The sequence below is a fragment of the Pygoscelis adeliae genome, unplaced genomic scaffold, assembly GCF_000699105.1.
Source record: "Pygoscelis adeliae isolate BGI_AS28 unplaced genomic scaffold, ASM69910v1 Scaffold196, whole genome shotgun sequence".
NCBI lineage: Eukaryota > Metazoa > Chordata > Aves > Sphenisciformes > Spheniscidae > Pygoscelis > Pygoscelis adeliae.
Genome location: NW_008824936.1, coordinates 1,470,740 through 1,498,638, shown reverse-complemented (window position 1 = coordinate 1,498,638; position 27,899 = coordinate 1,470,740). Strand labels below are relative to the sequence as shown.

The window sequence follows — 27,899 nt, the reverse complement described above, 5'->3', positions numbered from 1 at the left end:
ACAATCCTTAAGATTCTTAGAGTGACTCACTCTTACGTTGTTTTCACACTGAAAAAGCAAATATTTTACACAAAATATACAGCCACAGTTTATGCAGTCCCCAGTGAACAGGGAATCTTTCCTTGCCTTCCTGTAAGTCTACTCCTTGATTTTCTAATACTATTGCTCTATACAGCTATTACATAAGAAAATAGTTTGCAGGTTTGTTTTTTACTCAGCTAATAGCCTAAGTAATTATCAGTGCTAACAAAATAAGTACAGCATATCTACATAAGGTATATACAAGTGTTTGCACAAACATGGGTTTGGTGAACTACTTCTGAGCTCACTTTTAATACTGGGGAGTTAACCTGAAAGCAGGCAAAAAAGGATTTTCAGTGATATTACCTCAGAAATATTTTATCATTTGAGTGAGACCCGGGCTTCAGAGATAGAAAGCTTTAAATTTCGAAATTAATTAAAAATAATCAAATTCTTGGCTATGCTGGCAGATGTAGGCTGCCATTGATTTTGAATGTGTTCCCTTCAGTGCAAATGAAAACTCAAGAGAATCAATCCAAAAGGGGTTTTCTCAACCTGTACATACAGTCATTTTAAAGACTGTCGCTATGGAGCACCTGAGATCACACCCTAGTAAAAAGCTGACCACTTCTTGTAGGAGAGCCATGATCAGTGAGAGAGGAGAAACAAACAGCATTTTTTTTCTGCAGTTACAAATCAGACTCCGGCATATCAGGCATATCTGCCATCAGGTACCCAATACCATAACGTCCATTTGGAGCAGTATCCAGAGTTGGTGATCCAGTCTGTTTTCGATATATGTTTTTGCCAAAATTTGGAGACGGCACTTCACTTGGACTCTTCCCATGAATCAGACTTGTATTATCTCCCTCCAGATTAACAGGTTCCTTTATTATCCGGCCTCTTTTGTAGGATACGGATGCCAAGCTCCCAGAGCTGTCATCAATAAGGTTGCAACGGCGCACCATGAAGACTATTGGGACTGGCAGTATGGCCAATACCATCAGCGATATACAGACAATCATTCCCCATGTTGGATAGCTGTGGAACTCTTCTGTAGCCTGAGCGACCCAAGAGAAAAACTATTAATACCTATTTACTTAAAAAAGAGCACATCTGCAGTCCTCACCAAGGCATGCAGTTTTCAAACACATACTCATCTTTTTGTCACCTTGCACCCACAATGTGGGCACCACTACCGATCTCAAATTTGAACACTCGTGGACATGTACGATTACTATCTTTCTGCCTGTGAGTAGGACCAAAACACTGTCCCGCAGTTTCTGAGATGCTCAGAGCACTCTAGTAGAGCCCAAATCAAGATTTTCACCTTAGGCCTTCTTCTATATTTGTCTGTAGTTGTTCCCTGATCCCTTAAACAATGTTCAGAACACACAAGTGTGCAGCGGTGTCTGTAACTGTGCCTGGAAAGGAAGTCCTTGTTCTGCGAGCTAATAGCTGGTCTAGACAGGGACTGTCTCAGATCACCCTGTGGAATTGTTCCACTTTGTATAAACTTCATGCAAACTACAACATATTTACTGGGGCAGTGACTGCACCCCACACCTCTACTGCATCCATGAATCACTAGCCAACAGACTGTTTGCCTCGTAGCTCAATTAACATTCAATTTTATACATGGAAAGGAACGGTATGTTTGGTATTGTAAGATATTTCTCTTTCTAATTTTTGAGGGCAAGAATCAAACATGGTAAGAGTGTTTTTCTGAGAATCCGGAGAAAGTAGTAGTGGTTGCCTGGTCTACCTACAGTAAAGCTAACCTCTTGTATTTACACTTTAGCTGTCTTTGCTGCAATTTCCTCCCCCCTGGCTAATTTGGACAACTGTCCATTCAGAAGGGTCCCTGAGATTAATTTCTCTGACATTTTATGCTCCCTATATTTTACATGACAAGCCTGTAGAAACAGCTGACAGCTGATGAGCCTATGAATTAGCAAAACTCTTAGGAGTTACCTTGAATGACTATCTTTTTGGAGCAACACGCAGCACTGACTCTGCAGTTCACACAGACAAGTTTTTTTACAAATCAAACACTCTTATCAGAGACGGGTTTTAATGCAGCTGTTACCTACAATGCGATATGTGTTCCCAAAGGGGAAAATTTATGACATGGCTAAATCTCAATATTTAATTCCACATTAAAAAATTGATGTGATATCTGAAATCATTTATTCAGTGTTATCACCTGACTATTTTCTGCAGTAAAATAAGATTTAATGGAAGTGAACAACCTCTCCCACCCTTAAGAATTCTTCAACATACATCAACAAACTAAAAGTCACAAAAAGCAGGAAGGCTTATGTCAAGCAGTTATATTTTAAAGCAGAACTACTCTAAAATTAAAAAACGGTTGGTTTTACATTAATGTTACTTGAGATAAAAACAACCGCAGAGTTATTTATACTGATTTTTAATTTCTAATTGCAGATTTTTTTGTATTTTCATGTACTTCTGAAATACTTCACATATGATCATTATGATGGTGATGGCATCTGTTATATACATACCGTATCTTCAATCCAAGCATTGTAGCCAGGAGGACTTAATCCCATTTGGACAATGCTAGCTACCAGCAAACATAACAATACTAAAGGTGAAACGTACTTCCACATGTAGTAATAATACTGGCTTGGAGAAAACCCAAGCATATCCTTCAGATCCTCCATAAATCTGTGAAAGGAAAAAAATGATACTGTTAGTGCGTATACTGAGATTTCAAGTACTATAATTGATACATAGCACCTGATTTGAGGGAACAGACACACTGAGAAAATGCATGTGTAGAAATGGCTGCAGTTTAGATTACTTGATGGGCTGAAATATAGAGGTTGTGTTACTAGTTCAGAACAGATGAACAGAAGGAATGGCTACACAGTGCAGTGACTTAGTAAACTGCTTGGTGGACTGTGCTGGAAAGATATTTAAACTCACCTTTCTTTTATAAGATTCTTTTTTATATCTTCTTATATTGTCTACTGGGTTGTTTACTAAGGCATGTGTCATTACTTTTGAGGACATACACAACCAGCACATCTTACAGATTCTGCAAAATTAATTTCGAACTCACATGTGTGCTGCAGTGTAAAAAATAACTTTATGCATAAGCTATGGTTTGCATCATGTAAGTTGCTGAAATAAAACTTTGTGAAGTTTTAAATCTGCCTCCTTGTGCCTCAAAATTGCAAGTCATGATATGAACAAAACTCCTATTTTTGTACTCTTGATGGAGGAGTATGATTCCAGAGCCAGTAGAAAAAGATAATATTTGTAGAATTAACTCTTTTGGAGCGTGCACAAGCACTGATCCTGTTTTAACTCCCTTGTGGTCCCACTCCCTTTTGAAATGCGAGTCTCAAAAAAGCTCTTATAGCAGTAAGTATGTTTTCAAAGCAGTTACACATGTGAAGCTACTGTCATATAAACTCTCAACATTTTTTTTGAACTGCATAGTTTGGGGTACTCTACCCTTTGTTTACACTGCAGAAACACATCGTTAAAAAGAAGCTGAATTTACAAATGGATTGTGCCCTCTATAGATAGCCTTTTCTTTTCTGGGATCTCCAGTTCTTCATTGAGTCAAACATAAATCTATTATCTTCACTTTAGAATCTTTCATCATCTCCATCCTACTTATCCTCTTTTAAAAGCTACCAAGCTCCTTTAGTACTGATTCCAGCATAGCAGATTTTCCTTCTTGGCTACAGGGATTCACATGTTGTCTTTTTTCTATCTTTGACTGTAATCCCTTTGGATGCAATGTTTGGTTTTTTTCTATCTGATCAAAGACAATGTGTCTAATAAAACATATATACGGATCTTCATCTATGAGGAGGACCCCTTGGTGCTATCACAGCCAATGACAACCTGAAGTTGTTGATTCTGGCAGTTTTTGCAAACAAGAATGCTAGGTTCCTGAAGAAGGATATTCTGGAGAAACATACATCAGAAGAAATATTAGGAATACTCCAGAGGGAGATCCAGGTGGCTGTTATGAATGAGGTATTTGGCTGTTAACTTTTCACTATATCCTGTCAGAACCCCTTCTGAAAACATGAATCAACTGCACTCTGATTCAGAAGCAAAGTATTACCATATTTTAGCTATTCCTAAACACCAACTTCCTCACAGGTTAAGTTGCTGACTTTTGGCACGTCTACCTCGCTTCACAGTAGAACTCTACCTGACCGGACATTACTAACCTGATACCCAGGTCATCTGTTTCATCTTTTGTTTGCATGTGTAAAAACATCTACACGTTGTTTTCATGCCTATGTGATCAATTATAGGATTACACAAGTGGCCCAAGTGGAAATTATCCCTTAATGAGTAAGTACACCAGGCACTACTTGCGTAGACCAGAAACAGTATCTGGAAACCATAAAATTAAATTTTCCTATTACAGATTTATTTCATTATGATGAGGGACTGGCCAATTACTCAGATCGAACAAGTGAAAATTCAAATTAAAAACCACCCTATTCTATGTCACCCTTTGTACATGCAAAGGAATCACAGATGTCTAAATTACTTCAACATGCTAGTATAGCATAGTCTGTTTTATCTGTGGATGGCATGAGTTATTTTTGATACAAACTGTTCTATTCCTTAAGTGTGGCACACTGATCTTGCTTGGTGAACACATTCTGGTGGTTTCGGTCATAAGACATAAAAAAATTAGAGGGACTTGATGGTCTTTCCTCTTCGGCCATCACTGATAGAAGGTCACTTAACTTCATTGTCAACTGTGCTGCTTTCAAGTAAGTTTTGACCCTATTCTTTGCTCTCATTTCCTCTATTTCGTCTCTCAAAACCAATTCAAAGAACGATTAATTGCTACAACACCCCAAACTAAATCTAGTTCATAAACTGAAACTTTCTTATTGTTACTGCCACTGGAGTTTGCTTTGTTCCTTTCTCAGGCTGCCTGGAATACTGCCAATCTGGTCAGAATACTCATCCTCATCTGCTGCTTAGACCATGGTTCTTACTTCTTGAAATCATTCTCTTGCTGTCTTATTTCTATATAAATTCCTCATACTTGCATATCCAGCCTCCTTTCTAACTCTCTAATTTTGCCTCTTTTACTGCATTCTCCTCTCTTTGGATCTGTTGCAATTGCTGTTTGGGTTTCACTACACTGTCCTCATGCAGTATACCTTGTTCCAAACCTGTTCTTAAAAACAGACTAGATTCACTTCCAGACTGACCCACTTTCTACTCACTTGTATTTATGTGTACATCGCAAATACTTTGCACAATATAATTAAAATAATTATTGCAATGAATACTGTTGATATGGATAGGGAGATACATTTCCTTCACTTACTTGTCTATTCCATAAATCCGGGTGACTGCAATATTCTCCAGAATGACCACAATAAGCAGGGGCAGAGTAGCTGAGTAGTCATCGAACATCGTCACAAAATAATTTCCAGAGCGCTGCACAAAAATCAGGCCAATAAAAAATGCTACCAAGCAGCAGATGACTGGAATAAAGGATAGAAATGTGAGCTGTAAGTATAACAAAGTTCCACAAACAAAGAGGAAATAAAGAGAGCTCGAAACAGCAAAGATATAGAATGCATTATTTCATATAATCAAAGTTGATAATATTTTCCTTTGGGGGGGGTGTCTCAATTTTAAGAATATTAGGAATCCTACCTATTCCCTACATAACAGAAGAGTTATAAAATTAGAATTACTGGAATTGCCTTATGACAGCAGTCCTGATCAAGCAGCAGAGATTAATCAAGTGACTATTTCTCATTAAACATTTAACTTCATGTGAATGCAAGGATAAAATAAACAGAACTGGCAAGCTAAACATCATATATGATGTTACTTGGTCACTAGATCACTTTTTGGAATTTATAAGTGAAAAGAACCAAAGTTTCAGACTATGATTCTAAAAAATAAAAAGGCTGAATAGGCTTCCCCTAGATCATTCACAGCATGAACTTCCATTAGAATCTGTCTTAACTGTATTTGTGCACTAAGCAACAAAATTTCTGCCCCTTTTTTTTGTTTAGGGACAACCCGAAATATATTTCTTGAATGCTTGATCCTACATAATGAATCTCAATATATAGTTTTTTTCCTACTAAATTCATCAAGAATAGGACTGAACACTTAAGTAGCCATAAAATAAGTCAGATTTCAATAAATTGATAAATTAATTATATGTTGAGCACCAGTAAGATTGATTTTCTCACTTGAAGTACCCTTTTTTTTCCCCCCACTGAAAACTTAGGCTAAGGATACACCTAAGCAGTCTAAAATTAAGTGAAATTGATCTGGGCCGAAGTATAAAATATCCTTACAGAATATACCCACTGCATAAATCCCAGATAATTAATTAATATTGATTAAAGTAGTGAAAGGAAGACAATGACAGTTTTTTAAATACTGTGGTATAAGACCAATCACTTTTCAATCTTGTAGTAACTATTGTTATAATGACTTTCAGAGAACAGAAATTTAGAATTAAAGAGATCATTACAAATTGATGTGAACTCCTAACACAAGGTGACAAAACCAGAATACAGATAAAAACTCCCCAAACTGAGTCTCATTACTCACACCGAGTTTTATTACTGATCCTGAGAAAAGGATTAGACCATCAGAACCGTGTGTATGTGAATTTAGAAATCCTTGCTATTCTTATGTTCTCCCATCGTGTCTTGCCATTACACCCCAAAAATATGCATCTTTAGTTGTAAACTAAGGCTCTGGTAGGTATACTCATCATAACTCAGCACATACACATGCAGACTCCAATTTGGAGAGAACTGAATACAAAATAAGTTTAAGCATATGAGTCGGTTTCCCTGAACTCAACAGGGACTGAACTGGAACCATGGTGCAAAAAGTTGCAAATGTGTTCACACTTCTGCAAAAATTGAAGATTTGTGGTTTCTAAGCACAAACTCTAGTGCAGGCATAATCCTTCTTGAATCCCACTGATACTGCATGAAGTATAACCCAGGCATTTCAATTTTATAAGTTAATTATAAGTTGTAATCCTTTGAATACAACTGAGTTTAGCAAAAATCATGCATGCATTAACACTCCAAAAAATTACAAGAGAAAGGCAGTTCTTGAACATTCCTTTATCTTAATAGGTTTTTTTGTCAAATGCAGTAACAAGGAATTACTGTAAAATGCTCCATTACTCCAGAGTAATGACTATATATCACGGTATTTGCATATATACTTAGGAAACAGCTAATGTCTAAATGTCACACTGGTTATTCAGTAGTTTAAGAGCTAATTTAAAAAAACAAACAAACAAAAAAAAACAACCCCAAGGGCTCAATAGGTTAGGACTTCTGAAAAATCAGTTGATTAATATTTATGAAGAATTTTATTCTTAGATCTAGCAAAATAAAAAAATACTTGTCTTCTGTTAAGTACTACTTATTATAGAAGTACTCAGCAGTCAGGAAAGAGCAGTGCTCTGTATCAGGGGTTAACTCATAGAAAATATATTATTATTATTATTATTATTTCCTTCATAGAGTTAGATAATGTTAAAGCAGCTTATTATGTTTTTTATTTTCTATCCCTCCAGTCACAGGTATTGATATGAAATCCGAATTTGCATCCCTTGCAGCTGTCCTGAAGATTCTCAGAAACCTAACTGTCACATTTTATGCTGATGTTCTAGCTCAGAAAGAGAAATTGCTACACGACAATCTACAAGAAATTGCTACAAGAAATTGCTACATGAACAGGATACATCTGACATAACTTCAGGCATTTAAAAAACAAACAAACAAACAAAACAAATAGACATCTTGTTTAAGACCCTTTCCACATTCAATAGGGAAAAATATGTTCCTTTAGAGAGTAACTGTACTGTTTTTTAACATAATAAACATTTCATCATAAATTCAGATTTCATTGGCGTACGCAGGAATAATTTGTAGTAATTTGCAATGTGTTTTCATTCTTTCCTTTTGCTTTGTTTCCCTTATCTGTGACACAGGCTGGAATGGAAAGTATTCTCTGGAAGAGCTTGGAAGGACTGACCATACAGAAACTTGTAACAGAAATCTTCCATTAAAATTTGAATTCTACGATCTTCCTGCTCCTGTAGCATTCAGGAAAAGGTTTTACTTGCAGATATTAATGTGCCCGTGCATGAAGTACAGTCTGGAATACAGTGATTTACTGCTCTGTAAATTGTCAGCACTGAAAACTTTCATGTCAGAAAACAAGACTTCATAGTCTCAAAAAAAAAGATTTTTAGCTTACTGCTCTAGTAAGAGAAGAAAGTTTGTGCAACTCACCAGTAAGGATTTCCTTCCTGACTTTGAAGGTATCAACAATAGGTGTGATGATGCCTTCAATGGTTCCAAACATACTTCCAAGTCCCAAATTTACCAACATGAGGAAGAACATCACTGACCAGAAGGGAGAAGCAGGGAAGTGGGTCATTGCTTCTGTAAAGGCAATAAAAGCTAAACCAGTTCCTTGAACCGCCTGTCAGTGAGAAAAAAATCCATGTTATTATTCATGGACAGTATTTTTTTTCTAGCGTGACAGTCTGACTTCATGTTCATGCAATGTCATTGATTAAATCTTGAAGTTAGAGTGGGAAGCTGCTATCTAATATGCGATTCTTCCAAACCTGCAAACTTAACACTATTTACTGAAATACTGGATTTGGCTAAGAACCTGTAAGTTGATTGATATGAACAACACACTTCCTCTTTCACTGATAATTTTGCATGAGAGCTATTATGCAGGACTGCTACAAAATACACTGTTCTCTTCAGTAAGTATATAAAGGACTTCATTTCTATACCTATTTGTTTCAAATTTAAATGGCAGGAATCGCATAGAAACTTTTAATGTCTAAGTCACCGATTTGACATTTTAGCTTCAGATACTGGTGCAACTACATAGAGGTCAGTGTTTAAAACTGGACGTTCCTCTGAAAAAGCTAGAAAAATATCTCTTCTTTTACAGATCTGGCTTACTGTAAAGATTTCAAAACAGGATGATATTCATTAAGCAATTATATAATAAGTAAAGAATAACTTTTTTGCTTTCTAGTGAAGTATTTATATTTAGTAATTGTATCTTAACATTAGAAAACATCAGTTTGAGATGTTGAATAGGTACACCTCTGTTTAGTCTTTGGAAAAATCCTCACACTCAACTCTTCTAAAAAACAGAACTTTAAAACCTCCTGAGGAGAGCAATACAATGATCAGAATATATTATAAATCAGTGAAGACTATATTAAGACATTGGACTCAAAAGTCTTCAGGTGAGCTGAAATGCAACCCTGCACAGAACCAAGTTTTCATGTGGATCTCCAGAGGTGCACTGACCATAGGTACACTGTACTGATACTCTGTGTAAGTATACTTCACCGTTTATTTCAGGCTTACAAATACTCATCCGTTCATAATCTCTGTATTTAAGACTCTCACCTTGTTAAGTTCATCTTCAATTTGACAAGATTTCAGACCAAGAGAATCAAACTCTTCTTCTTTAACTTTCTGAATAATGTCATAAACTAAATTGTAATCTTCTGCTGTAATGCTTGAGAAATTGATATGATGTGGGATCATATCCTGGCTCAGATTGCCTATTTTCAAAAGTTTTAAAATTTTCTCTGAATTTCTGTAAAACACAATAAAACAGAGAAATCAAACTCGATGATCTGTGTTAATTCATAAATTAAATATACCATAAAAATAATAAAAAAAAGAAATGGATATTCATACTGGATAACACATTTTTCATTTATGATATTGGCTTTGAAACCCAGAACTGCAAACACCACCAAAGTTGCCAGCACAGAAGTGAAAAAATTGATGAAGGACACCAGTACAGCATCAAAATGGCAGTTGTTGTCTCTCTTGTTGTAGCTTGAAAAGGCAATGACTCCACCAAATCCAAGCCCTAAGGCAAAGAACACCTGAGTAGCAGCTTCTCTCCAGACCTTGGGTTCCAGCATTATTTCAAGCTGTTTGAAATTAGATATAATATATGTCAGCTATAAAATGCATTTCTATTATAAGAAAAGACAACAGAAAAAAAAACAGGAAGACAACCTACATCACAAAATGCTAGTACTCCACTACAACTGTATTTTCATTATGATACAATGAAAGCTGAATGTGACACCTAAAGTTGAGCGAACTTATCTGTCAGAATTTCTATTGATTTTTTATGATATAATCCTTAAAGAGAAACAGAGTATGTTCCAAACAATGAGACACTACTGGAGCTATATGATTACTGAACTAGCAGCTAGTTATACTGTGAAATAAGAGACAACATCCATCTTTTTTTTTTTTTAATGGTATTTACTGTTTTTTTTTTTACTGTATTATCGGCTGTTAGAATTACGATTTATTTTGTGATGATCAACCCTCTTATAAATGCAGTTGTTTTGTTAATACTTTTTTTAAAAAAAAGTGACCATGAGATACACATGCTTATATGGAATTCTATTACATGCAAATATGTAAAGCAAAATGCAACATATGAAATAAACACTGGCCACCACAATCTGTATAGTCCATGAGTCAAATCTCCCTTAAGCTAAATGCCTCAAACTTACCCTAAGTGAAATGAGTCATGTATTTGAGGGACAACTAAGCCTTTTATCAAAAAATTTAACTGTATTGCTCTTTCAGATGACCATACTTCAAGAAATGTCTTTGTTAAAGTTATGAGTCATCCATCTATCTATCTCAGATCCTTCTAGATACTGAATCATAAAAGAGAAGTACATGTGAAATTTAAACACTAGATTTTTCTCAAGTTGATTCAGGGCCTCCGTTCAACAGTGAAAGACCTTACTTCTGTGAATGTGTTGAGGTTTTTTGCCGTTTTTTTTTTTGTTTAAACCCTAGGCTTATCGAAAACAGTAAAACTAAAAAGCATCAGCATAGATGCCAGCATCAGATGACTGATTGTCTTACTGTGAGGGAAAAAAAATAAGTCTGCTATTGTTATGATAACATTTTGAAAAATCTTCCCATTTCCCATAAAGGTATATTTATTATAGACAGGTAGCAGATACCTTCTATATTCTTTTACATATAGCTAAAATACAACATATTTGAAGAAAAAGGTGTTTATGTCAATAAACTTGTTCCTAACATAATTTTTGTTAAAATTACAATGCATAAGTAGCTATTGCACATAGTTCAATCTGCCTGCATCACACAGTCATGCTAGAGTTTTTCCACTAGAGGGAGCTCGAGGAATAGTCTTAATTTTACCAAATCTGTAAATGGTTTAAGTACCGAACACTTCTTGCTTTCTCCAGTGTATACTTTTGTATCATCAAAGGTAGCATGTCCTCAGAAACACATTGCCTAGCATTTCAAAATAAACTTGTAACTGATTTGCTATTACAAGGTATTTTCTGTGAAATTTTGGGGGCTCTGTATTTAAGCTTCATACAGTCCTACAGTTTCGCTGTAGTAGTTGACTTCACTGGGCTTTTCATACACCTTTCTTTAGGTTTTTCATTAAGGTTATTATTTAGAATTGCTGCTTTGTTCATCAACCATGCCAAAGAAAGAAATTCTTCCCTTCTTCATCAGCCCTGTGCTCTCACACCTGCACCAATGTGTGTGCCAGTCCTCTGCTGTGCTGACACAACTCTTCTGTGGGAGTGTGTTGTCAATGTCTGTGGTCAAAATGTGGTTGTTTGCTGAACTAATCGAGGCTGAAAAAATGTTTCTCTCTCCCCCCTCATGTCTATCTACCTGGATTATTTTCAGCCTACATCAGTTTAGCAATTCTTTTTAGTCTGCCTGCCTAAATAAACTTAGCACAATGGAGCGAATGGAAACAACAACAGGTGGGCGACTCTGAATTCCTTCAGGCAGCTTCATACAAACCCACAGTCCAAATTAGTTCGTAAGTACAGAAACAATCAGAGATTATAATGAAAATACTTTTTAAGGTTTATATTCACATATACTGTATGTGACATATAGGCCTCCTAACCTCAAATTTAAGCCACAACTTAAATTTTGAGATACAGTACTGGAAACCAGTAGAAGAAATTAAAACCAATGTTTCTTTCAAGATTGTTTATCTGAACACTTGAAACAACAGTATGATTAAGTTATAACGTAACTATAAAGTGAGCACCAGCTGCAACTTATTTTAGGTCTAACTCATGAAAGATGAAATAGTGAAGAGTGAAGAGGTGTTGGTATTCAAGGGGAGTTTCAGTGTTTACTTTCCCTCAGTATCTAGTGGTACTTCTCCCGTTAAAGAAAGGATTAATACTATGGTTGAGAAACCAAATTATAACTTCAGGAGGCCTGTATTCCATCTCTGCTATAGACTTCCTCTTCGTCAATAAGCATTGCATTTCTCTGTTCCTCAGATTTCCCAAATTTGTCTGAGCAGCCTGCAAGTTCCTGCAGAACTACAACTCTAAAGCAGTGACAGCGAGTGAAGTGGAGCACGACTGCATATCACAATGCAAGAAATAACAATGTGATAGCTAACAAAGGTCATTTTTATAGGATGACAATTCTCCACACACTCAAAACACCTGGAATCAAAACAACTGACAACACCCCTGTCATCTGGCATTAGCCACTATGTGCACTGATTTTAATGATCTTATTATTTAGCTTTCATTTTTGAAACATCAGTCCTGTTCTGCTCAACTGTACTATGAAATGCGCTTGTTGCAAAGTATATTTCATAATACAATAATACCTCATGAAGCCTAGCATTATGCATTCCTGAGCAAGTATGGCTCTGACTACTCAAACATGCTGTTCCTGTAGTATAGATACAGCTACAGGCATTTGAGACGGCTGTGGGTAGAATTTAGATCTTCAGGCTAAACAATGATTTGTAACATCCCTCCTCACCTCCGTCGTTATAAAATCTAAAGTTCTGTAAGACCCATTCCCAGTAAAAATGCTGACAGTAAAAAATGTATGCTTAGACCTGCTGCTATCTTGGCATGACAACCATATGGAACATGATAAGGAAAGCTGAGTGGTGAGTACTTACACTACTTTTACAAGATGAGCAGAGCATTAAAGACAGGTCTCCTGTACTTTTGGGCTACTATGCAAACAGCACTAATTTATTTCTAAAAAGGGACAAATTTGTCCCCTTTCAAAAGGGACAAGTTAATTATATAAATCCATGACAGCATTCAAGGTAAGGCATTTCACTGTGACATCCCCGAATTAGGCATTTCAATCCTAGAGAATGGCAAGATTGAAGATTCACTTCTCTTTTCAGTATTTGGAGCTTTCTAAACATCCTAAATCCTGGAAATAACACTTTCAGTTGCTTAGCTTCGTAAAGGCATCTAACTCTGTGAACTTGTCACCTAAGGGAGGTAACTCTACACAGACCCTTGGAGCACTTACAGCCTTTGGGCCTTAGGGCTCGATACTGTGTCACTGAGGTCAACAACAATTTTGCAATTTAACCAAACAGGAAAATGGTCAAATGTTCTATGAAGACAATATGCTTAAATGACAGCATTCATAAATGGTCAAATTGCCACTGAAACTTCAATACACTGCAAACAGAAATTAAGCGCATACCTTAGGTGTGAACATGTGACGAATTCCATCCACTGACCCATTAAGGAGCAGTCCTCTGATCAGAAAGCATAAAAGTACCACATAAGGAAAAAGGGAACTAAAATACATGATCTGGAAAACATTAAAAAGAAATTTAACATGACATCCACGAACTTTGTTTCCAATAGCTTCATTCGTTACTCAGTATATGACTGAACTGATAATCATACGCTCTAAGAAATATGCAAAACACTTCCCATTCACCTTGTCTCTGCAGAAGAAAGCAAAATCACATGACAGTAAAATAAATTTTGTACTGTATTAAAACAATACGGTTGCCGTTGTGTTGACTAACTGCTAACAAACTGCTGAGCTTCCAGGGAAATTCACTATGAATTAAAGGAGATGACAACGAGAAGGACAGAAGTAGACTGTTTTAGAAATGCTTCACTTTACAAATGCACTTTGATTCAAGTACACAGTATGGTAAAGATATGCAGCGTGAACAGAAACTCATTCTGTCTTCAGGAGAGAAGACAGTCAGTGGAAAGTATAAAACCAATGGATTCAAACCACTAAGCAATTCTTACTGCCAAAACAGAAGAAAAGCTGGGGATATTCTCTGATCTACAGAAATGATTTAAGATCTAGTAGGATTGAGTCATAAAAACTAGAAAGCAATATTGCATTGACTACTGGACAAACAAAATGCCACAGAGTTGTCAGAATCCTGAAGTGCAATGTTGCCGCAGCTTTCCACGCTGAAGCAGCATGCTTTTACTACTGCATTTGTGAAGCCCAACACTTTTGGGCTTCTGTATCACTTAAACACTTGTATAACAGAACACCTTTCTGACACACTGGCTCATTTATCTAATACAAAGAGTAAATAAAAAATTAGTAGTCAAATACAATCTTTCATTCTCCATCATGAATGAAAACAAATCTCTGTGCTTTAAAGTTTAGTATAATTATTCTCTCGCTAAACTTACTAGTTGTTTCTTTAACTGAAATACACTAAAGAGGTCAGAGAAGTTTTCACCTCAGTGCCAAACTTTATAATCGCAAAGAATTTTGCTACTAGAACAGATTATTTTTTATCTGAAAGTCCCACTGAGATCAACAGTGCTAGTAAATCATTCACTAGCCAATCCAGCTGGCTGCATGGAAAGGAAAGAAGACGAGGTGGTGGACTCAGATGCAAAGGGATGGCTAGTCATTAGTCTAAAGAAACAATCCAGAATCCTGAAAAGCAGCTGTGTTAATGACAGAAGCATGGATACCAATGACAGTAACAATAAAAAGCAAACTGCCAAGGAATTTTGAGGACCTGAGTGCACTGCAATCATACTGTGAGTATTCACGGAAACCTAATTCCTTAGACATTCAGAAACTGTACACAGACTTACGCTGCATTTACAGTTCAACAAAGCTAAGGTACAGTTACTTGCAACAGTTACGTTAATGAGAACAGAAATGATTCTTCTTCAGATCTCCGTTCCCACTAAATTGCTACAATTCCCACTAAAATTAATACAGTTTTAATGCTTAACTACTAACATTCCTCTATTTGAGATTATACAAATACTGGGGCGAGTCACAGCTTCTAACCTGCTCCTACAGATTTCATGAGAGGGTGTGGTGAACAAAAATGTTGTGAAATGTTTCAAAGTAAAACACGGTCATTTAGGTAAACAGTATACTCACTTTGCCTGAAGACTGAATGCCTTTGATCATGGCTAGGCATACCATGACCCAGGCAGCCAGCAAGCAGATAGTCATCTTCCAATTTAAACCCCCGCTCTCTGACAGAGAGCTGGAAATGTTCAGCGCTTCTCTGTACCAGTAATAAGTGGTTGCAGAACTTTTTTCACACTCTGGCTCCACAACTGTAAAGAGATGTCAGCAAGTAAAGAATGGGTTCAAGACAAAAGTATTTTCCCAACATTTCGTAACAATGTTCTACCAATTCCCAATATTTGCAATTGTGCTGTCATCGTGCTGTCATCATGCTGTCATCATGAGAAACTAAACTCACAAAGAGTCTTAAGACATTCGCTAAAAGAAAAAGTGACTGCTATCGGTGAAAGGTTCTGGAAAAATCTTTGTAAACCAACCTTTTGGGATAATGTATTCCTCTGCATATGGTCAATCCGAGTCTTAAGCAAAATTTAATTTTCACTTAAGTACTAAATAGTAGGCAGGCCTAGATGAAGACATACATTTCATTTATCACACATAAGAGTAGATTTACCTACATATGATATTGTGACTTACGTACTATGAAAAGTATCTCTCTCTCAAATTGAACACTGAATTACATTAATTTTGAAAATATATGGAAAACAAATTCTCAGTTGTGTCTGCTTTGATAGAACATAAATCAATAGGCACTTAATTACTATTAGAAATGATAAAATAATAACATAATGATACCAAAGTGATGAGAAAAGAAAAAAATGGCTCCTACACAGCTACGTTAAATGAAAGTTGCTATGTGTATTCCAGAAGTGATTGATTATACTGTAATTCTGCTTTATTCACGTTACTGAACAGTTTAAGAAGTTGTGTGTATCTAGACATATTACAGATATAAACAGAAAGAATTCTTCAAATAAAATATGCACTTAACCTTTTTATAAATTATTTATATCTGACAATCAGTCATATCTCTAAGCTAGGTCCTGAGTGAAGGTTAATGAAAAGAAGGGAAAAATACACTAATTTTAAGAAACCTATAACAGGTGTCAGATCTTCACTGAAATAAACTGTCAAAAATGATAGGATGTTATCAAATATAATACTTTTCTTGTTTAAGCTTAGTTCAGATGAACTTGACCTCTGCTGAAGTTAGGCTGACACACTATATCTTAATATTTAGGCAGGATAAGAGTACGTAAACAAATGCTGTGGCTCGATTAATGGACAATAGCTTGTGGAATACAGTCAATTTGACTGTGTGCCAACATTCACAAATACTGATTATTTTAAACAACTGAAGCAAGCAACTCTGGCAAAGACAGTATAAAAACATTGTACAACTTTTCAGATATCCCTGGTTATGTTCTTTATTAAAGGGGTAAAAAACCACAAAATATAATTAAAGAAAATTTAAGATCTGAAATAAAAAGAAGTATTTCATATTTCAAGAGCAAGGATAATGCAAAGTGCATAACTATTATGACATAACCAAAACCAAGGGATAAGGAACTTTTAATGCTGTTGCATAGTATGTCCATTTGAGACCATCTCATTATAGCAACAAACCAATGACCAATTATCTAATTTCTATTGGTTTACAAAGCAAACAATGCTTTTATTACATGTATTTAATTGATGATTACAATTTTCCATTTTCTGCTTTGTTAGTAATGCAACACTTTTTGCTTTGTTGCCAGGAAGTACCTTATTAATTGAAATGTAGAAGTATCTTTCTTCCACTTTTGTTTTTCACCAAATAAACATAAAAAGCAGCGTCAAAATCAGAAAAAAAGTAAATCAGAATTTTTTTTTCCTTCAACACACTAAATAGCACTCTCTTAACTTCATTACTCTTTAAAATGGTGTTGACATACTGTATTTGGAAAGGAACATCACTATTTATTTTAGATTAGGTTTCTTTATTGTATTTTTTCCAAGTAATGTGACATCTTATTAAGATGCAAAAGCAGCTTTGCATACAACACTTTTTTTCCCCACAAATAGATATTTGAATTGTATTTTTTTCTCCTTTTTGTTTGAAAATCTCAGATTTTATGTATTTTATATGATTTTTAAGAACATTAATATAGACTTACAGGTATGAGATGTATTTTTAACTAAAGGACACTGGTCCCATGGTAATGGATGCTGAAAAGACTGGGAAAAGTAAAACAGACTCCATCCAATAATGACATTGTAGTACAGGGCCACAAAGAAACATACCTATTAAAAAAAAAAAAGTTACATTTATTAACTACATTTGTAAATTAAAAAAAAATCCCTACTGACTTCTGCATGTTTCTGCATATCAGCCACTGAACCTAATTTTAACTAAAGTAAGTCAGAATAAAAACTGAATGGCTTGCTCCATTGAAGTACCTGGCATTTTCTGAATTTTCACCTTTCTCTGTATTTATCGTGTAACACCTATATTTTTACAGAATTTTTTTCTCCAGAAGACTACTCTGTTCCCTTGTTCCTAATTTTGAAAGAATCACAAAATACAAGTTGACTGGTTTTACAGACACTACTATATCAACATTTTTTAATATACTAATTTAGTATCTTCCAAAACGGTGTAAACTGACCTTGAAGCCCAGCTACAAATCAGTGGCCTTTCCCTGTAGCAAAACAGAAAGCCTAAATCATATAGACTGAAAGTAAATCACACAATTAATGTTAAAAACTTACTACGCAGCTTGCAAATCCAATTCCTCCAAGTTTAGGGCTGATGTAATTCCACACACCAATACTCCCTCGGCGGATCCTCTGCCCCACGGCAAGCTCCAAGAAAAAGAGTGGAATCCCTATTATCAGTAGCAGGATTAAGTATGGCACAAGATAGGCACCTATGAAAGGAACAAAGTATGAATCAGAGTGAGAGGGAGAAGAGTCACAACTTGACACAACAAATGTGAAACCTTCTAATAGCTTCAAGTTTAAATTAGTGTCATTCACTGCAAAGCTTTTTTGATCACATGCAAAGATTAATTTTACCTGAATCTTGGCCATACGTCTTGTAAGATATGAAAAGCCCAGAGACATCGAATTTCTAAAGCACTGTAACATTTTGAGGCAAAACTTACTGAAAGTGAGTTATTATCTAATCTAGTTGTTCGCTTGTGCGAAACTTTGGGCATTTGATGAAACTTTTTAGAAATATAGTGATGCAATCAGGAGCTGAATCAACATTTCTTAAAAAACTCTACACCTTGACTTGTAACAGAGCAGCAAGACTGAATTTACAAAGGAAATACAGAAAATACTGTGCATACAACATTCTGAATTTCATCCCATCTTAAGCAGTTTCAGAAGACCATACTGTTCATTTCTCCATGTGCACCTCAGATGTTCAGAAAGGGGATTTCACAATGTACAGAATAATGATTCTATCCAGCTAAGCATATATATATACAGATATATAAACTCTATCAGCCCATTTCTACCAGGCTCCAGACAGAGACTAGAGACATGAGGTGGAAATGAAATGGAGTATTTTAGATCCAGATCTTGCAGTATTCACAAACTCTCGTTAAAAACATATTTGAAAATGCAACTGTTACTTCACCTTTAGACATATATATGTAAAACAATTCCTTTTTTCAAGGTCTTGTTCCCAGGAAGTGGTCATATACAATTCTAACTTCAGGATGTATCTCCATTTATTTCAGTGAAACTAATTGCAAGCAAATATATCCATACACTAAGTGCACTGACAAGTTCAGAGCCTAACTTCCTCCTTGCTGTTGAGAAGTATTTAGTACTAGAGCTAACAAAACATTTAGGCATCAGCAATTAGCAACGTGGCATCTGTTTTCAAATGCGCGGCTCTTATGCTGCAATATAGAGCACTGTGCTGGCCACCTAATTGAAAGGGCTTAGGACTTTTGATTGCAACCACTGCAAGGCTAAAGAAAAGCACTTGAGAGATGCAGACTGCAGCATGTTGGAGCAAGCTACAAAGCAAAGATCTAAAGACCTCAGAAGCTTAGACGAAGAGCTCTTAAGTTGTCTAATCAATCTATTCATCTCTGTGATGAGAGGGAAGCTGAGCAAAGTTCAGAAACCAATTTGGGATTTATCCTCAACTCCAGCTAAGTCCTACTTTAAGTTTCTTCATCCAGCATCAACTTTCTAGGGCTTTTTTAGAAGTCTATCAAAATATACTGTCGTTTGCATATCCTTAGTAGGTAGCTTATCTCATGGAATGCAGTTTATTTTAGAAAAGTTAAACTTTCCTAAGCTGTGCAGGAGGCCTCAGATTTTCTGGTAACATCCACTCCCACTTAGGTCCACTTGCTACACACAAATTGGACATCACCTTCCATTACAAAGATCTTACAAAGATTCTAAGCATGGAGTAACTACAGTCTTGAGTCTAAGAAAAGTAAGAAAAAAGACAGAAGAAAGAAAATCTGAGAAAAACTACTGGTGGACCAGACAAAGAATATTGATCTTATTTACCTCACAGGCTACTGTTACCAATGAAATAGCTCCTTGTGTTTTGTCTTCATGACATGATAATATGATATGCAATGATATTGTCTGAGCAGCATTTGGTCAAAACCTATGCCAGGCTCTGAACAATGTACTGGTTCTGAGGTTACAATACTCCCTCACAGAGCCAAACATCATGGTCTATCTACCCATTTCAGCACAGTATAGACTTAAGTATTATTTCTACTGAGGTAGCAGCAACACTCCCAATCAGTATTTGGTGTTTCTTGTGGTTCATCTTGTACATGCACATAACGGAAAGAACGCAAAGGACTTACTTTCTACTATGAAAAGAGAGACAACAGAGACAGAAGGAAACAAACATGAGGAAAACTGAGGAAGAGAGTAACAACCACATTCCAGAATAAGGGGGACTATCTGTCTTAAGAATATATAGGCAAATAATACTGTTAAATACCCTTGATTTATCATCAACATTCTCTCAAAATTTCTGCGAGACAGAAGTACACTGTTAATTCATACAGCAAATTAGAAGCTTTGGCATCACTATCTTTAAAAACTTGGTCATACAATTAATTGAAAGCCAAGAGTACACAGTTTTTTTAATAGTATAACACTACTGTAAATGATACCTGAGGTCTTAATTAGACAGGTGTTGCATAGCTGAGCAGAGACAAGCCTAAACAGCTCAAAAAAATTGGGGCCTAAGTGACTTACCCTGTATCCCACTGGACGACTGCACTAGAGCAGGAACTGAACCCAGCTCTTCAGTGTCCCAGTCCACAACCTTAATCACAAGGCTGCAAAGTTAAGCACATGTTTAAAGACTGGGCTGACGTGGGTGTTTTATGGTGCAGTATCAATGTAAGTTGCAAGATTTATCAGTTAGATTCAACTAAATGAGTTAAATACATGTGGTGTTAAATCCACATTACATTACACATGACACAACCCTACAATTCAGCGTGGGTAGCCAGCGGACTTCATCTCTGTACTGCAGGGCTTGTGCAGAGCACCTGAAGCGCTGGTCTTCTGATCATTCAAACCTGCTGAGCTCCCTTCTGATCTTGTGCCCCTCCCCAAAAGAAGGACATAATGGAAAATAGTGCACATATGAGTTTCAGTGCGATATAGTTTGGACATAGCTGGATTATACAACTGTATATCACAGCTGCAAAGGGCTTCTGTGCCCTATAGTCAACATGAAACCACATCATCTCTGGACAAGTATTTTGTTTCAGCCTTCCCTTGAAGCTAGACATACTTCAAAGAACTGTAAGATATCTTCACTTCATCATAAAACAGAATCACTATGGAAACAGCTCAGCATGTCTCCTATTTGTCAGTGCATGAAAAGATGGGTCCTTGGAGTTACAATATTGAATAAGGATCATTTTTATTTGAATTAGAACAATAAACTATACATGCTGACCTTGAACAGCATCCTACAATTAGTTACATTGTCTGCTAGATCTGTCAGCTAAGCAGCCTTCTGAATATTACAATTCTGTGTGGTTCAGGATGCCCAGTTCTCCTTTCTAGATTTTCAAAATTATACTGTAAAGTCACTTTTTTGCATATTTTGGCCTTAAACACTGGCTTTCGTATTAAAAAATTCATCTTAACTTCACAAGGAAAACAAAAAATCTACAAAAATACACCTCATCCTTCTTCACTAGAACGAATGACAGAGATACAAAAGATTTCAGGAACTGGTGAATGTTAATACTGTGCATTGCACTGCTTTGATTTCTTAATTCTTTTATTTAACCAAGCATTGTAATGGGATAACTGGTGAATTGCCTCTCTTGATATTACAGTATGTACTACATTTGGCAACATTATTGACAGAAATGGAATATCAACATTGGTTTTGATTTAAGTTCTTATAAATGCTCAAGGGGGAAAAAATAACATAAAATGACATGATTAAAGAGTTGGAAAATAATTTCAGAAGCAGTAATGCAAGACAACGTAACTATTAGCATCTTGATACTACAGAAGAACTTTTCTTCTCCTAGCCATTCTTGATGTAACCTGAAAAATCTATTAACTTTCCAGATTTGTTTCAACAGCTGCTATGCTAGTTTTTAATTAAGTGTCTAGCACCTGATTTAATTCTTATTCAATGAAGGTGAGCTTTACCACTGCCTTGAGGAGACATCCCAGTTCTTATAGTTTACTAGACACTTACTAATAGAAAGCTAGCAAGAAGCTGATATTCAGATGAAGATCAACTTATTTTTCAATGTCGAATGTTAACATTTTCAAAGTTATGACAAGTGGGCAACAAAACACTATAGGTTTACAGTATACTAAGCTCCTATAAGTTAAATTATTTACCATTACAGAACACAAACTGTTTTTATCGGAACTCTGATAAAAGGTTTTATGTTTTATCTGTAGGTTTGTAGTCTATCCTACTGATAGAATAGTCTTCCTGTCACTAGTCTTTCACAGCTTACATATGTTCATGTGCCTATTTACAAAACTGTGCTTAAAGCATGAAAATCCCCTTAGACAATAAGCTTTAATGAAGAATTACACTTGCAAAATAAAAATAAGACATTTTCAGCACACTGAAATACAACTAAATTTCGAGTCTGATAATACACTTCAAATCAGAACTCACAAAATAATACTGAAGTCATCAGTGAATTCAAGGCACTGATTATAAATTATTGATCAAAAGCTAAATAATGAAGCCATTGAATACATACTCAGTTTTGGAATACAAGGGAATACTTGCTTTGCTCCCATTCCACTTTTATTAAGATAATCAGACTGTAGCTTCTAATGACTATTCAGCCTTTAACAGTTTACATACTATTTCCTCAGCACTTCTCAGCAATAGCTGCTTTGCTTTTTGTAAGACCACAGAAATTAACTGTTCAATCTGCTGGTATTTCAGTATAAAATCCAGACTACTTAACTGTGAAAACTCATGATGTGACTCTACCCATGTCAATCTTTTCAAAATATAATGGCAAGCTAATCTGCTACAGATTTCCCTATGCTACTCACAGCTTTTATCTGTTTATCATTGTTTACAGTTCTTTTTATTTTTTATGTCACAGAGATATTAAAAAATCTTAAAAAAAATCAGGAAAATTAAGTTAATGCTCATGAAAATGCAATACAAAATCTTTAGGTGTGTAGTACTTTGTAGACTCCCAATAACATCTGCAACACTAGAAGCACCTCTTAGATAACTATGTTCACTTGTCTTCATAATAAAACTCACTCAAATATCACGTATTCTAGCAGAACAGCTAATTTAGTTTGCTTTTGTTACTTCTAATATGTGAAAGTACCATTTTACTTCTGATAATCCTAAGGGAAAACGACAAACAAACAGAATAAACTTTAAATTTAATTTCCTTTGTTTGAAAAAAGTGAAAGGTGTGCAAGCTATTCACCAGATGATAGCAATGAGCAGCAGGAAAATATAGGTATAGTTTGTCACTATTTATTAGCCTCACGGCAAGACTGGGTAGACCTGAGCGGTTTATTTTTAAGGCTCACTACCAATCATAGGAAGCTGAGGCAGCTTTGAACCTATTGCATGCTAACATAGGTTATGAAATTGTTATATAGGAACTGTGCCTATCTGAACAAACATGTCTGTCTTCATATAGTAAAGGAGTAATAAACTGTATAGTGTAAAAATGATAAATATAAAAAACCTTTAAAGCTAAGTTAAGAGTATGCCCAGCTCCAATGCAAATCACCTTCGTGAGGCATCAAGGAAGAAACAGCTTTTTCATCTGTTATGCTGCAAAGAGTGGAAGAGGTGCCTTAAGTGCCAGATGGGGACTGGGCATTGCCTACCAGGGAGAAGGGGGACCTGTGGTGAGGACAGAGGTGAAGAAGGCAAAGAGATCTGTAGTCAGTTCCTCAAAACTTTACTGAACACCTTCAGCCCTTCGTTTGCAGAGCCTAAAACTCCTTTGAGCCCTCCCTCTCATCCCAAGTCAAGAAAATGAGCACCCTGGAGTGCTCTCAGTCTCTTCCCAGCCTTTTTCTTTCTCTTGACACTTCCTGCATTACAGCTACATCCCAAATGTCAATCGAAGTTCATCACAGCTGCATACTAGCCTCTTCTCTCACCTCTCACGACAAACTTCTTTGTGGGAAAGAGCCAAGTGTGAAAGCCAGCAAAGAGCTACCCACTCTAGCTGTAATTTAAATGAGCATAAAAAATACAAGATATTACTCTAAATATTTATGAGTTTATATGAATTAAAGCAACAGGAAAAACTATTAAAGGATCACAAGAAAGAAAGCAAAGGTGGTACAGACCAGACCTGGAAATAGAGATTGGAGAGATGCCTATGAACGTCCAAGTACCAGTGCAGTGTAGCGATACGCAAGTTACCTTTAAAGATGGTACCGCAGATACCTCACTGAAGCAGTACAGAGCTCTGAAGTCAGGAGTGTTGCCATACCACAGGCCATAGCCATAAACAAACCCCATTACTCTAGAAAACAGAGCGGTAAACACCCCATTTTTTCTTCACAAAACCCTCTAATAATATACACCTATTTGGGCTAACTTTTCTGTGTCTTTTCTATGTTTATTTTGTTGCTTTTGTTGTTTATGTCGCGGAAGTTTTAAAAAAGAAAAAAAGACAAATTTGAAGATTACTACATGGTTAGGATTTGCCTTCTCTTTTACTGATGGCTTTGGAACACCTAATGTTGGAAGAAACCTGTGAAGGAAACTAATGAGTAACTATGTTTTCTTCTTTCTTTTTGTTTTAAACTTGGAGTAGATTTCTTGGTTTACCATTTTTCAATATAGTCCCCTCACCTGATGGTATTTGTCAGATGTAAGTTGCTTAAACACAGGGAAGAAAATGAAAAATGTTTGGACAAGACTGAACGTGGAGACCTAGCCATACACTCCACTGAAACAGTTCTAATGAAAATCCACAGAAAGGCTGTTTACCTTATACTCCAAGACTTCAACGGGTATTTATAGTAAAGCTTTCTCAGCAAAAGACTACAGAACAGTTCTGACACAGATATTTAGAACGGGTTGCATAAAACCACTCTAATTTTACCTAGAATGAAACATATATGAAATAGTATGGGTAGCAGAAAACCGGAACCTCATAAAATGTATGTAGGTTTTTTTACCATGCGTTTGAACTTTTCCCTCCCTCCCTTACCCTATTCTTCTACACACTTGTGAGAATTATCTGTCCATCTGCACACACATATACAGGCACCAATGTACTTTACACATTTCAATGTTTTGTGTCACCTTCTCCATCTTGCATTATGAGTAACTTGAAAACCAAGAAAGCTTTAGCTCTAACGATCACTTGGTTTTCTCTGTTGTTCTGAAGGTTGCAATTCACTAAAATGGTGCAAAATTATTGTTAAAAGCCAAATACATCCTTGTCTCAGCCATGTGCAGAAAACATTATGTCTCCACAGACTATGTTATATATCCAAGTTCCTGCAATCACAGCACAGGGGAAAACATTTAATTTCAACCTGAAATGACTCCATATTTATTTTTTCAAGTTTGATTAATGAAGTGCCATAATCCCTGAAGGTCAGGGTTTTTTTCCTAATGAATACATTTATATTTGCTCTGAATTAAATTTACACTCACTGGCAGAGTAAGTTTAGAAGTGCCTGATGGTATGAGTCCACCAGCCTAAGGAACATACCAACAGATCTTTTCTGTTGGTTCAAAGGAGAATCCAATGGGTTTGCAAAATTAGTAACTAACTATATTAAACACAGACTTTCAAAAGGGACACAACTACACAAAACAAACTGCTGTAACACATTATCCTTAAGACTGCACCTTGACACCATACTTAGGATGAAATGATACAGAATATAAACATTTTAATAGCTACATCTTTAACTACAAATCAATTTGTTTTAAAAATTGTTCATTAACAAATGTATTAATTTTTTCAACTAGTAGTGATACGTGATCAATTCTATACTGTGTTTAGTAGACTAGATAAAATTGCCATCCACTGAAAAACTATGTTTTTTTCAGAAACTACATTCAACGCGTTTTCTCAGTTAATATCACAGTTACAAATGAGGAAAACTTAGATTCTACACAAATCATTAAATCAACCATTTAATGACTTTCTCTCCAGAATAAAGGAGGAAAAAAAAAAAGGAAGTTAATGAGAGTGAAAATAAATCTTATCACTAGATATAAAAGAATTTAGACTTTATCCTGGAGATGGAATATTTGAAAGTATAAACTCCATTTTTACTGCTTGAATTGAATGAGAGAAAACAAGTAAAGTACAAAACTGTATTCTTGGTTATATTCTAGGCTCATTTCCGTACTCCTTAATTACATCAGTTTTACCATTCAACTTTTAAAATCCAGCATGAATCAAATGTTGTTCTTTATTTTCTATTCTGTAGTACAGATTCATTTTTTGTATCATAAAAAGTGACAGGTTGGTTTTGAATTCAGCTAAGTAATAAACTACAATAGGATGTGCATTAATGTAGTATAGTAGGGTACAGTATAGCATAGGATAAAGCCCTAATCCTGCATTCATAAAGGAAGGTCTCCAGCCTCATACTTTTATACTACATTCCACACAATAGATGGACAGCTAACAAATAAACAGCTTGATGTTATTGTTCTAAGTGAAAGGTAACTTGTTATTTAGGAAAATAGTTAACCATATAACAGCACAAAACAGATGTATTCCCTTAACGTAAATGTTATCATTTAAATTATTCTTTACCAGTAAAAAAATCCTTTTCACTCCTACAGTATTTTGTTGTTCTTGCAGAAAGTAAATTATGATCAAATGGCTCAGGAGCTGAAAGGCAATTAAAAAGTAAAAGTGTGAAGCTTTGTACCACTAAATACTAAAGACTGAATACTGCTTTGGTCTTTAAAGTGGATGCAGATTTAATGCCTTGATTTATTGTCCAAGTACTATAAAGAACACTTTAGCACAACAATAATCAGGTCCCAAATAACGCAACTCCTCCATAAAGATGTGTTTTGCTTAACCACTAGTTTGACCACTAGTTAAGGTCATATGAAGAACTTTCTACCCTAAAGTGAGAAAATGGAATCTTAGAAGAATCTGCTACTTACTTCAACAGATATGTCTCTCTAAATAAAGAGAATATGGGTTTTTCCTTGTAGGATCTGGCAGAAATTAGAAGAAAAACCTGACATGCTGGAACAGGTTTTACTGTGAGTATCTCTGCTAACCTTGAAGTCTGAAAGGTTGGCTTCATCTTTTAGCTACGACTAGCTATCACGAGACTTACCTCCACCATTTTTCTGACACAGATAGGGGAATCGCCACACATTCCCCAGTCCCACAGAAAATCCAACTTGTGCCAGAATATATTGAAGTTTGCTGTTCCAAGCAGGTCTTTCATCTTCTACATCTGAGCCTTCTTCAACATCTACATCTTTTTCTTCTTGATCATCAACCATAAGTTCACTTTTCTTAAAGGCATCATCTGAAGAGTCTTCATTAGAGAGAAGGTCCTTAACTGACTCAATGACCTCATCATCTAGTTCTCTTTTCACTACCTTGCTGTTCTTAGGCATTTGTAATGAGAAAAACAGTAAGGAAGTCAAGTTCAGCTGAGACAGATGGACAAGCGCTGAAGAAAGCTCTCCCTCTGCTTGGCCAAAAATACTGAAGAAATAGACTGAAGATGGTGCCTGATGAGTCCTTGATACCCGGGAATCAAGAGTAAGAACTTCTGTTTCTGAACGTTTGTTCTACTGAAAGTATCTGTAAAAAAATTAAAAAAGGATATTATACTATTATGCAGAAGAAACTTAATTTAGAAATTCTATGTTTTGGTTTACCCATTTCTGCTTATCTCAATGATCTGACAAAAGGAGAAAAAGAGAAGACACAGATGTCAAACCACTTCCAAATTATAGGAATTAAGTCCACTTTTTGGTCTTAAATATTTATGTAGAATACATTTCATTCACTTGCTGAGGGGTTTTTTGGTTTTGTTTTGTTTATTTCCTAAAGACTGATAGGCTAATTGCTCATATTTTGACAGCATAACAAGATTCTTCTTAGCAGGCATAGTAGGGTATGCACTTTACATAAAATTTGAGAGCCCAATTCCATTACTTCCTGACTTAACAGCTGTACTTGAATTTAT

The 27,899-nt window shown here is 35.7% G+C and overlaps 1 protein-coding gene across 1 annotated transcript; it reads right to left on the bottom strand.

Annotated features, from left to right (window-relative positions):
• Positions 1-662: 662 nt before the first annotated feature.
• Positions 663-27,513, bottom strand: SLC6A15 (solute carrier family 6 (neutral amino acid transporter), member 15). Its single transcript, XM_009325356.1, has 11 exons — positions 27,033-27,513; positions 17,979-18,136; positions 17,384-17,510; positions 15,294-15,475; positions 13,608-13,718; positions 9,783-10,024; positions 9,486-9,678; positions 8,334-8,526; positions 5,369-5,528; positions 2,550-2,712; positions 663-1,082 (listed from the first exon to the last, which is right to left on the bottom strand). Exons 1-11 carry the CDS (start codon positions 27,319-27,321, stop codon positions 711-713), a joined length of 2,190 nt encoding a protein of 729 aa, XP_009323631.1. The 5' UTR covers positions 27,322-27,513; the 3' UTR covers positions 663-710.
• Positions 27,514-27,899: the final 386 nt, after the last annotated feature.

Bases quoted from the DNA above. Each gene is read 5' to 3' on its own strand.
- SLC6A15 (XM_009325356.1), bottom strand. From the start codon at position 27,321: ATGCCTAAGAACAGCAAGGTAGTGAAAAGAGAACTAGATGATGAGGTC. The intron at 17,511-17,978 runs GTAAGTTTTTAA...TTTTTTTAATAG, and splicing joins TTGGATTTGCAAGCTGCGTA to GTATGTTTCTTTGTGGCCCT. The intron at 8,527-9,485 runs GTGAGAGTCTTA...TCTCACTGACAG, and splicing joins TTGAAGATGAACTTAACAAG to GCGGTTCAAGGAACTGGTTT.